Raw genomic sequence first — 12,529 nt, 5'->3', positions numbered from 1 at the left:
TCACTGCCTCTCAGCCTAACCTACCTGACAGGGTTGTTGTAAGGATTAAATGAGGAGGGGGAGAACTATGTACACCACTTTGAGCTCCTTGGAGATAAAGGCAGAATATAAATAAATAAATACCATGTGGGCTACCCTTGTTTATGACTGTAGCTTGCATACAGAAATCGAAGCTCTGTGAAAACCTACAAGTTTGAGCATAAGTAAAGAGCTCTGAGCATAAACAAAGAGTGGTAGAGCATCAGCTTTGCATGCAGAAGGTTCTGGGTTCAATCTCTGGCATCTCCAGGTAGGGCAGCTTGAAATTCTGGAGAGCTGCTACCAGTCAATGTTTACAACACTGAGCTACATGGACCAAACGGTCTGACTCTGTATAAGGCAGCTTACAAAGTATGCATACTTTCTAGGGATGGTGACCAGCACCCAATAAAGAGAACAGCTGAAGGGGGAAATTCCTTACCCAGCAGAAACAGCAGGGCAGCTCCAAAAGCAACAAAGTGTGAGTAATGCAGTTCCACAAGGATCTGGTATGCCAGAGGAACACACAAGGCGCCAGCCAAGGCTGGTAGCAGCCGCAGGGCCCAAACTGGCACAGTGGGATTGTATTCTGAAACAGAGCAGGACACAAGCAAGTGTCAGGAATTACTGAGCACCACATGGCCATCTGCCTCCCCCTTGACCTGACACCTTCCAGATGGATTGGACAGCAACCACCACCATCCCCAGCTAACACAGCTGCTTTTGGACCACCACTCCCACCATCCCCAGCCAGTGACACAAGGGCTGATGGGAATGCAACTGTGCTGGTTGGGGTCATTTATTTATTTCATAAAATCCATATGGCACAAAATTACAAACAACAACTGCTTGAGGTTTACAAAAAGAATAAAACAATAACACTATCGATAAAACAGTTAAAAATAGTTATTTGAAACAATCAAAGAATAATTAAAATGATTAGCTAAAAACAGATTTAAATTTGCATTAGCAAATTTGCAGGTGGCAACATCTGGAAGAAACTTTGTTGTTGCAGAAGGGTGTGCTAAAAAGAACAAGCTTAAATTTCATACCTAGTATTTTGGGCTGTATCCAATGCTGGTCCTACTCAGAGCACAGCCATTGAAGTTGCTGCTCCCCAGTTAGTCACACCCATCAATTTCAGTGGTTGTACTGCATACAACTCACTGCCTTTTGCTCACAATTAGGACTGAACAGATAGGTTCCCTTCCTGAGATATCTCTGTCACTGAGCTCTCCTTCACTTGAGGTTTTTAAACAGAGGTTAGATGGCTGTATTTCAGGGATTCATAAATTGTGATTCCTGCATTGTAGGGGGTTGGACAAGATGATCCTTGAGCTCTCTTCCAACCCTAGTATGCTACTACATCCAGCTCCCATTCAAGAGTGCCTGCAGATGAACTGCTTTGGAAGCACACCTGAAAGACGTGCATCTTCCTCCACAAAATCTGAGGGACGGAACAGCAGCTGTTCTTCTGGTTCAGTGCAAAAACACTTTTAAAAAATCAACTAGCTACTCCAGAAGCAGTTATACCCCCTTCTCAGAGCCAGGCTGCACAGAGTGTTGATTAACTGGAACATGTCAATCATGAAGCAACTTCCCCCTCATACTTTCAAAATTAAGCTGTGCACAATCCTGGTGAGACCCTTCTGTCAATTAGGAGATAACCCTGGCCTCTTATCAGAGTATATTTCAAAGTTTAAAAGAACAGTTGTCGGAGGCTGCAAGGGGTGGGGGAGAAGGCAAAGATGTACTTTCAACCCAGAGGCTGAGGGGTGGGAGAACATAAGTTTTCGACAACTGGAAGAAACAACCCAATACCTGTTCCTCTTTCAGGTGTATCTGTTGGTAACTCAAACGAAAAAGCTATTGCTTTCTTTTTTGAGATGTACCCTTCCACAAAAGGAATTAACTTCCAGCTAGCTCAGACATACTATGATGAACCACATACACCTCTTACCTGCACCAATTCTGTTCCACAAGAAATTGCCATCAAACCCACCCAAGTAACCTAACATGGAAGGGAGGAAAGAGGATTTCAGCCACACACACATATACAAAGGTTACAATCCTGAAAATACTTATGCTAGGGAAACAATGGTACTTGCTTTTGATGCATAAGAAGGCACTATTAAAGAGCATGTATAAGTCACTGGGTGTTTGGTGTAAAATTGTGTAAAGTGGCAATTCAACAGAGCCCAAACTATTTTAGAATAAAGCAGACCAGTCAAATATATCAGTATATTGGTTTCCATGCAAGTTCTCTCTCTCTCTCTCTCTCTCTCCCATATTATTCATAACAAAGGGAACACTTTTCTAGAAACTGGGTATATAATAATAATAATAATAATAATAATAATAATAATAATGATAATTTATTATTTGTACCCCGCCCATCTGGGCGGCTTCCAACAGAGATGAAAAATACACTAAAATGTCACATATTAAAAACTTCCCTGAACAGGGCTGCCTTCAGATGTCTTCTGAATGTCAGGTAGTTGTTTATCGCTTTGACATCTGATGGGAGGGCATTCCACAGGGCGGGCGCCACTACCGAGAAGGCCCTCTGCCTGGTTCCCTTTAACTTGGCCTCTCGCAGTGAGGGAACCGCCAGAAGGCCCTCGGAGCTGGACCTCAGTGTCCGGGCAGAAAGATGGGGGAGGAGACGCTCCTTCAGATATACTGGACCGAGGCCATTTAGGGCTTTAAAGGTCAGCACCAACACTTTGAATTGTGCTCGGAAACGTACTGGGAGCCAATGTAGGTCTTTCAAGACCGGTGTTATATGGTCTCGGCGGCCGCTCCCAGTCACCAGTCTAGCTGCCGCATTCTGGATTAGTTGTAGTTTCTGGGTCACCTTCAAAGGTAGCCCCACGTAGAGCGCATTGCAGTAGTCCAAGCGGGAGATAACCAGAGCATGTACCACTCTGGCGAGACAGTCTGCAGGCAGATAGGGTCTCAGCCTACGTACCAGATGGAGCTGGTAAACAGCTGCCCTGGATACAGATTTGACCTGTGCCTCCATGGACAGCTGTGAGTCCAAAATGACTCCCAGGCTGCGCACCTGGTCCTTCAGGGGCACAGTTACCCCATTCAGGACCAGGGAATCCTCCACACCTGCCCGCCTCCTGTCCCCCAAAAACAGTACTTCTGTCTTGTCAGGATTCAACCTCAATCTGTTAGCCGCCATCCATCCTCCAACCGCTTCCAGACACTCACACAGGACCTTCACCGCCTTCACTGGTTCTGATTTAAAAGAGAGGTAGAGCTGGGTATCATCTGCATACTGATGAACACCCAGCCCAAACCTCCTGATGATCCCTCCGAGCGGCTGCATGTAGATGTTGAAAAGCATGGGGGAGAGGACAGAACCCTGAGGCACCCCACAAGTGAGAGCCCAGGGGGTCTGAACACTCATCCCCCCCACCACTTTCTGAACACGGCCCAGGAGGAAGGAGCGGAACCACTGTATGACAGTGCCCCCAGCTCCCAGCCCCTCAAGACGGTCCAGAAGGATGTCATGGTCGATGGTATCAAACGCCGCTGAGAGATCCAGCAGAACTAGGAAACAGCTCTCACCTTTGTCCCTAGCCCGCCGGAGATCATCAACCAGTGCGACCAAGGCAGTTTCAGTCCCATGATGAGGCCTGAATCCCGAGTGGAAGGGATCCAAATGGTCCGCTTCTTCCAGGCGTGCCTGGAGTTGTTCAGCAACCACTCGCTCAATCACCTTGCCCAAGAATGGAAGGTTTGAGACTGGGCGATAATTGGCCATCGTGGCCGCATCTAAAGATGGTTTTTTAAGAAGCGGTTTAATAACCGCCTCTTTCAGCGGGTCTGGGAAGGCTCCCTCACGGAGGGAAGCATTCACCACCCCACAAAGCCCATCGCCCAGTCCTTCCCGGCTAGCTTTTATAAGCCAGGATGGGCAAGGATCCAGGAGACAGGTGGTTGGCTTCACTCGTCCAAGCAGCCTGTCCACATCCTCGGAGGTAACAGATTGGAATTGATCCCACACAACTTGACCAGACAGGACTCTAGCACTCTCCCGCCCCGGCCCTGCTCCCACGGTGGAGTCTACTTCTTCCCAAATCTGAGCGATTTTATGTGCAAAAAACTTTGCAAAATCATTGCAGGAGAACATGTGGCCCGTACTGGGCCCTGATGTTGCAGGTGGTTCCGCTAAATTGTGAACCACCTGAAAGAGTCTCCTGCTGCTGTTTTCTGCAGATGCAATAGAGGCGGTGAAGAAAGTCTTCTTTGCCGTCACTATCGCCACTTGGTAGGCTCGACGTTGAGCTCTAACCTGTGTCCGGTCAGATTCAGAATGAGTTATCCGCCACCGGCGCTCTAGCCGTCTCAACGATTGTTTCATTGCCCTCAGATCCGTGGAAAACCACGGGGCTCTCCGGGCTCCATGCAATCGGAGAGGGCGCTTCGGAGCCAAACAGTCAATAGCCCTGGTTAACTCCACATTCCAGCGGGCCACCAGGGAATCGGCTGAAAGGCCATCAACATGGGATAAAGCATCCCCTACCACTCTCTGGAAACCATTTGGATCCATTAAGTGGCGGGGGCGGACCATCCGAATCGGTCCCACCTCCCTGCAGAGGGGATGGGTCGCAGAGAAGTCCAGTTGCACCAGGAAGTGGTCTGACCATGGCACTTCTTTCGTTTCACTTTTACTTAGTGTCAGATCACCAACATCCGTAGAGGTAAACACCAGGTCCAAGGCATGTCCGCTGCTATGGGTTGGGCCAGACTTATTCAGGGACAGCCCCATGGAGGCCATGCTTTCCACGAAGTCCCGAGCGGCCCCTTGTAAGGTCGTGTCGGCATGGATGTTAAAATCCCCTAGGACAACCAAGCTAGGTGTCTCCAGGAGAACATCCGCCACGACCTGAAGCAGCTCGGGCAGGGAATCCTTGGTGCAGCGGGGAGGTCGGTACACCAAAAGGAATCCTGTACTGCCCCTATTGCCCAACTTCCAGAACATGCACTCAGAAAACTGGGTCTTCCCAATAGGACGCCTGGTGCAAACTAATGACTTCCTAAAAATCACTGCAACCCCCCCTCCCCGCCCACATGACCTGGGTTGCTGTGCGTAAGAGAAACCTGGTGGACAAGCAGCGGCAAGGACAGGCCCATCTGCTTCATCCAACCAAGTCTCTGTTACACATGCCAGGTCAAGTCCTCCATCCATGATCAAGTCATGAATGGCAGTGGTCTTATGAATCATTGACCTGGCATTGCACAGCAACACTTTCAGGTCATGTGGGTATCCCTTGCTGATTCTAGTATTCATCCGGTCAGGACCAGACCCGGAGGCAGGAATAGTCCTCAGACAACGACTAAACCTGCCTCCTCTGTAATGACATGGTCTGGTCTTAGCGTAACTCCTCCTCCTACCCGTGATCACTGAGATCGGTTGTCCCAGTGCATTCCCCCCTGTGAAACATATCCCAGCCATTTGGTGGGCTGGGGCCCATTCCCCTATATAGATATAGACGGTTTGGATTCACTATTTGGTGTTCTGCTTTTTTGTTTTATGAAGAGCAGTAGAAGCAGCACATGGAGAGGTATGAATAATCATAAGAATATTAAGAAAATAAGACGGGCCCTGCTGGATCAGGCCAGTAGCCCAACTAGTCCAGCAGCCTGTCCTCACAGTGCCTAACCAGTTGCCCCCACAGGAAACCTGCAAGCAGGACTAGGGTGCAACAACACTCCTCCCACCCGCGATATTCAGAGGCGTGTTGCCTCCTACAGTACATCACAATGGCTGGTAACCCTTGATAGCCTTATCCTCCATGGTTTGTTTAATCCTTCTTCAAAGACATCCAAACTGATAGACATCACTACATTTCATGGAAGCAAATTTCATACTTTAACTATGCATGGTGTAAAAGAGGTCCCTCCCCTTTCATCCATTCTGAATCTTCCACCAGTTAGCTTCTAAACCTGTAACGCTGTTCCCTTGTGCTGAACTTTCACAACTATTTTTCTCATGGCAAAGGAGAAATGAATACAGGCTCAGTGAGATTCATCCCTACCTCCAAAGGCCAGAAGCAGGTGACCAAATGGTGGGCCACTGTCATCCACAAAGAAGATCCGCTTCATATATAGAGAGAGGAACTGGCCATAGTAAACTTCGTCAAAGCTGAAAGGCCACAAGCAAGCAGAAAGCACATGAACTTCTCAGTAGCTGAGCAAGGAACTGGGTTGTCAGTGTACATGACTGTGGGTTTTGCAGCAATCTCAGCAAAGGACAACAAATTTGCTGGCAGGAGGCCCCAGGCTCAGTCCCTGGTATCTCCAGGTAGGGATGAGAGAGACTCAGGTTTAAACCCTGGGCAGCTGCTGCCAGTTAGTATGCACAGTAACTGAGCTAGATGGACCAATGGTCTGACTTGGTACAGGGCAGCTTACTATGTTTTAGGAAGGGCAGTAGCTCAGTAAGTGTTTGCTTTCCATGCACAATGCCCTAGGTTCATTCCCCGGCATCTCCAGGTAGTGATGGGAGAGACTCCCATCTGAAATACAGCAGACACACTGCTGAGCTAGATGGATCAGTGGTCTGACATACAAAGCAACCTCCTATGTAACGTTATTCGACTGGGTAGGCTGCAAATTGCAGAGGAAGAAAATCCTGGAGAAGATGGAAGGTGGGGCAGTATAACCTAGGCTGCAGATTTAGGATGTCATTATTAAAGGATAGGAACCTGCCTGTTATTCAGTTGATTTATTTTCTTTATTCACTCAGTAAAATATGTTTAGTCTGCCTTCAGTGGTGGCCTCCACAGAATGTGACACAAAGGGCAAAACAAAACAACTGAGTTGGATCTTGGGGTGCAGGAGAACCACTGTCATTAAAAATATATATAAAAAACCAAAGAATTTGCTTACACCACAGCACGAGGGTAGGACAGGGCCCACAACCGGCTTAATAATCCCACCACAGTCAAAACCACCAGATTCATGTTGATCTGCACGGAAAATACAATTGGGTGCTTCAGGAATTCTAGCATCTCGTCCGGCAGTTTTGTCAAGTCTAAAAGTAAAGAGAGCTGTTGTCATTATTTAAAAGAATATCGTTCCAGAAGGGGGAGTGGGGAACCTCAAGTCCAGGGACCAAATGCAGCCCTTGAAGCTTGTCTTCCTGGTCTCAGGATTTCTCCAAGTCACACCTCCTCTCCAGGTCACATTTCATTTCACCATCCCTACTCTGTAATCGCCTTGGATGTTTTGGCCTTACTAGAATACGTCCTTGAAAAGTGATGCCTCTTTCTTGCCCAGGTGTGTGTGTGTGTGTGTGTGTGTGTGTGTGTGTGTGTAGAAACCTATGCTTTTCCATGAGTCACAGCCTCTGGACTGCCCACCCATAAAAGCAGCTTACTAGAAAAAGGCAGATATGATGCAGGCATCTGTGAATGGATGCTTTGGGCTCACCTTTTAATTCATTAAATCTGCAATCCATAAGCATCACTTAATTCAGTGGGCTCACTCTTTAGTAAATATGCACAGGAGTACACCCAAATTGATAAAATAGTATTTTATGGTGCACAGAGTTTGGAAAATTGGGTAACAGTGAGCTAGATGGACTACTGGTTAGACTCTGAAGGCAGCTTTGTATCTCTGACATCATCTTCTCCCTTATTTTTTCAGCCCAGGTCATTCTTTTTATTCTGAGTAGGCCCTCCTGAAATTAAATTAGTCATGCCCATTCATTTCAATGGGTCTACTATAACCATAGCTGTCAACCTTCCCTTTTTTGTGGCAAATTGCCTTCTTCCAGTGCCGTTTCCTGCTGCTATCCCGGATTGTTAGATATCCCGAGGACTGTCCCTGGGACAGGTAAGGCTGCTGATCCCTTATTTTCGAGGCTGCTTATCCCTTATTTTCAAATCTGAAAGTTGACAGCTATGAATATGACTAACATGGGATATAGTATACAGTCCACACACACAAACACCCCGACAGGTGCCTATTTTATGCAAATTTATGGCCCTAAGCAAAAGACACCTCCTACTTCAGAGTTTCCCGAACTTGGGTCTCCAGCTGTTTTTGGACTGCAATTCACATCATCCTTGACCATTGGTCCTACTAGCTTAGGATGGTGGGAGTTGCAGTCTCAAAACAGCTGGAAACCCAACTTTGGAAAACCCTTCTCTTACTTCTCTGTTCCCTCAGCATCAAATATATTCTGCAGCTGGACAAGGAGGCTCTACTTAAATCTTTCCTCTTGCCTGAAGTGGCCTCCTCCCTATGTCCCCCTCCCAGATTAACCCCCCTTTCCCCTCCACGTGCGTCGCTTTCCCCTTGTTACCCCTCACCCGCGCGCATTTTGTTTTTTAAAAACCGCATTTCTCGCCCCCATCAGCCCCTCAGTAAAGCAGGACACGACTGTGCGCCTAAGAAAAGGCTCGTTTATATCTAAGCATCTTTTAACCCCGCCCCTCCCCAATCAAGACGAAGTATGGAAATTTAATTTCACCCACATAAAGTCAGCAAGTGGCTACCTTTTCTTCCTTCCTCTCTCCGCTCTTTCCCGCCCCTCACCCTCCCCCCCCCCCCACGCAAGAAATGCGGCCGTCCTTCTGCCTTTACTATACTGATGAAGCGGAGCCTGGGCCGTACCACTTTTAATAAAAGGGAGGGGGCACGGGAGACGGCTCACTTCCATCAGGAAAGCTACGAAGGAGGACGCGAGGCAGGATGTGACGTCACCAGCACTACCCCGAGGTGGGCGGGATGAGAGGCAAAGGGCGGCTGTTTCCATAGCAACCCAGAGATACGGCCTAATATGCCTTCTGCGCAGAAGTTGCGCATTTCCTAAAGATTCATGCGAACTGTAGTTTATATTAGAGTAGGTGGGAATCGTTGCTCCGTTAGAGAGGAACTACAGTTCCCATGATCCTCCGGAGGGCGGGGATTCATGCTCTTTAAATGCATGGCATGGATCTCGCCTGTAAACATTAGGGTCAGATTCCCCAAGCTTGATTAAACGGCTGCTGCTTGTATTTAGATCCCGTGGAAATCAATGGGACAAATTAGTCATGACACCATCCCATTGATTTCAGTGGGACTCAAAATAAACCCAGCTTAGGAGCTGTATCCCCATGAAATTCTTCTCAAGAGCAGAACCACTGACATTTATCAAACGTCGAGTTTGTCATCATGTCCATCAATTTCGGTGGGTTTACTCTTCGGAAGACGTGGATTTAGGGAGCGCTGCAGGAGGCGCCGCAACAATGATCCAGAAGGGAAGGCCGAGGGAGGGTCGCCCCGAAATTTGGTGTTGCACAGGGCAGCCGTTTCCACTCTGAGGCAGTAATGTTTCTGATACCAGTTGCCTAAAATTGCAGAACGGGAGTGCTCTCGTACTCCGATCTTGATCTAGTTGGCCTGAGAACAGGATACAGGTCTTTATGGTCTGGACCTGAAGGCTCTTATGATGTTCATCCCACCAGATATAGGGAAGAGCCTGTGGAGGATGCTGAGATTCTTCCATTGCTGGGGGGTTGGACTCGATGGCCCTTGGGGTCCCTTTCAACTCTACGGTTCTACTATGCAAGCATTTTGAAGCAAAATAAGGAGTGCAAAATGCCTGCTGTTGTTTGTGAGAGCTTGACAGATTAGTGATGTGTATGATGTGCAGCCTCATACTGCAACATGGTTTGAATCAAGAAAGTAGGGCTTGAGTCAGCACTGAGGTAACTGAGCATGTGCCGACTGCAAATGACGAAATCAGGACTACACAAGCATGAGCAGAGAACAAAGAAATGTAAACAGCAAAAGAATGTAATTCAAATTTTTCTGTTTATAGAAAAGGACTGGGGTTCTCTGTTTAGAGACTGTCTCCGTCTTATTAGAATCATTCTATGGGGCTATCTTTTGCTGCAGCAGAGAATAAACAGGGTGCCTAGCTGGGTGCCCTGCTTCTTGTATCTCGTGGTTTCATCTTTTTTAAAATCCTACCTGGGAACAAACACCTACATTGTGGGGGGTTGGACTAGATGACCATCAGGGTCCCTTCCAACTCCACAGTTCTATGATTCTAGATAACTTGAACAGGAGGCAGTAATGACCACCAACCAGGATGGCTTTGAGAAGGGAATGGAGAAAGTCATGCAGAAGGCTATCAAAACCTACTAGCCACGATGGTTTTGCCCTGCCTCCATGATTGGGAGGCAGTAATGCTCCTGAATACCAGTTTCTGGAAACTACGGAGGAGTGCTCCTGTGCTTGGGTGCTGCTTGTGAGTTTCCCACCGACATCTGGTTGACCACTATGAGAACAAAGTGCTGGATTAGATGGGCCACTGGCCTAATCAAGCAGGCTGTTGTGTTCTTGTAAAATTTACCTTTGGTCTGATACAGCAGAGCTCATACGGTCTGACCCACCTGTTAACCATGAACATGTGCTAATGCTGACAAGCGCACCATGGGTTTTTTAAGGTTTTTTTTATTTAAATAAGGAGAATTCTTTCATATGGAAAGAGCTAATACAATCACATATTTGAAAGGAGAAACCATAGGAACTGAAATCAAGAAGAGGAAAGAGAGAGCTCGTTGCTGCCACCAGCCTGGCGATTTCTGTCATCAGAGACATCCAGTCCATGTTAAAAAGTTGTCCCAGTAAGGTTTTTTTTTTAAGGGGAAAAAAAAAACCACGTCGAACATTAAAAGATATTTTAAGTTGTCAGTTGTCATTTCAAATATATGGTCTACATGAAAAGACAAATAGAAGGAAAGGCCCAAAAAAGAAAAAAAAAGTTTTACTGTACAGTTTGTGAGGTTAAAAGGAGTACAATACCCTCTTTCAGAAACGACAAATGCAATTTATACAGGACGAGGGGCATGGGGTGGGTGGGGAACTTGCTGCTTAAGAAATGTCTCAACATGCCAAAGCGAGTACCACACTGCTATTGCAATTCCCACATAACTATTCAGATGGTTACATCTTGTAGAAAAAAAAACACTGGATACAAGTAGGTCTTAAGTTACAAACATACTATATCCTAAAATAGGACCCAGACCAGTTTCATTCTTCCCACACCTAGCAGTTCCACTGCTTCAAAATGATTTGTTCATCTCATTTGATGAACCATGACATTAAGATGATTCTGCTTCATCTCATGAGCTTGTTTATCCATCCACACTCCCAATGGAAAAGGAGTTGCATATTTGCATAAAATCAGAGGCTAACCATCACCACCACCCTGCATGCAACTCAAACGAGATGTAAGGGGTCCTTGCTGGAAGTTGTGGGTGCAGCTGCCAGTTTAAAAAAAAGAAAAAGGAGGCAACAGCTGAACTGCAAATCTATTCTTTTTAAAGTATAGCAAAAGGGGAGGAGAATTACATCAGTTTGGAGCAGTCTTTCAAGAGGGGAAGAGGGAGGTATGCTTTAACACAATGAGTGGGCAGGGCCACAAACATAAATGAAATTCAGCAGGCAGAGAATTGTGTGGCTGCTGTTCTCATGCTGCGCAGGAGCTAGCCACGGATTATTCAACTTAAGGACTGCTTCACTTGAACCTGTGCAACTTCACCTTTAATTTTAGAGGGATATGCTGCAGCCTTTTCTCTGCTCCACAACTGGCCACAAACCGTGGCGTGAAAAGTAGCTAAGAACTCACAAGAGGGTTTTCAGGAGAAGGGAACCACTGCACAATGCAATGGAGGCGTAGAATCGAACACTATTTACACGTGACCATAGCCGTAATAAAGCCTGCAGCTATGCCAGCTGGTTGGAAAACACAGTGATGCATCAGCTGCCATTGGGCTTACATGGCTGCCCCTTCTGCATCAGCCTCAGGAGCAAGACAATCCTGTCTCTGAGTGAAACATCTGCCGGAAGTAGAGGATGCATGCAGAGTCAGTTCCGGTGATAGGGGAGACTGAGGCAAAGCCCAGTCTTCTCTTCTATTGAATGGCGACAAAAATTACCCAGTTTGTGGAAGAGGAGCCCACTCACAGAGGATATCTCATCCACAACTGGTTTATTTCCATGGGTCAGCTGCCAGCACTATCACCAGAACTGACAAAGTCGCTGCACAAAAATGTAAGGAGGGAAGCAGAAGGCCACAGAGGTTTTATGAATCTGCTACCTCTTTCCAAATTGGTTATTATCCCCACCTTCAGCTGAAGAATGTAGCACTGAAAGAATCAAGAGACAAATTTCAACTTCTTATTATTGATCCCCAACAGGTACTGTAAAAAACACAAAGTATATCTTTTTCTAAAGTGGAAGAAAAACAAGAAGACGTGGCAAAGAAGGGACATCATTTGCATTTTTGAAAAAACAAGGGTGTAAGGGGACAGTTTTCCATGTGAAAAACAAGTCATGTGAGCTGCAGGTAACAGTAATAATGCAAATTAAACCTGCCTGTCCCCAAAAAGAGGCAATGAAAAGTAAGAGGTTGCTTCTTGGCCTCTCCTTCACAGAGTAAATTCAGACATAATATATAAATAGAGCAGTGAAACATTTACTTCTTTTTTCACCTAGA

General features: G+C 46.6%; 1 protein-coding gene across 5 annotated transcripts in view; it reads right to left on the bottom strand.

The window, feature by feature from the left end:
• Positions 1-8,751, bottom strand: part of POMT1 (protein O-mannosyltransferase 1) — a 30,746-nt gene extending 21,995 nt beyond the window's left edge. Inside the window, exons 1-5 of one of the 5 annotated variants that reach the window (XM_083721380.1) lie at positions 8,656-8,751; positions 6,925-7,069; positions 6,072-6,178; positions 1,979-2,029; positions 461-607 (exon numbers count right to left, since the gene is read on the bottom strand). In XM_083721380.1, the coding sequence (XP_083577506.1) occupies positions 461-607; positions 1,979-2,029; positions 6,072-6,178; positions 6,925-7,069; positions 8,656-8,701 (496 nt within the window). In that variant the 5' untranslated portion in view covers positions 8,702-8,751. The other 4 variants (XM_083721382.1, XM_083721381.1, XM_083721383.1 and 1 more) reach the window with 4 other exon arrangements.
• Between the last annotated feature and the right edge of the window lie 3,778 nt (positions 8,752-12,529).

The sequence above is a fragment of the Podarcis gaigeae genome, assembly GCF_964106915.1.
Source record: "Podarcis gaigeae genome assembly, chromosome: Z".
In the NCBI taxonomy this organism is placed as follows: Eukaryota; Metazoa; Chordata; class Lepidosauria; order Squamata; family Lacertidae; genus Podarcis; species Podarcis gaigeae.
This window is presented reverse-complemented; position numbering and strand designations above follow the sequence as displayed.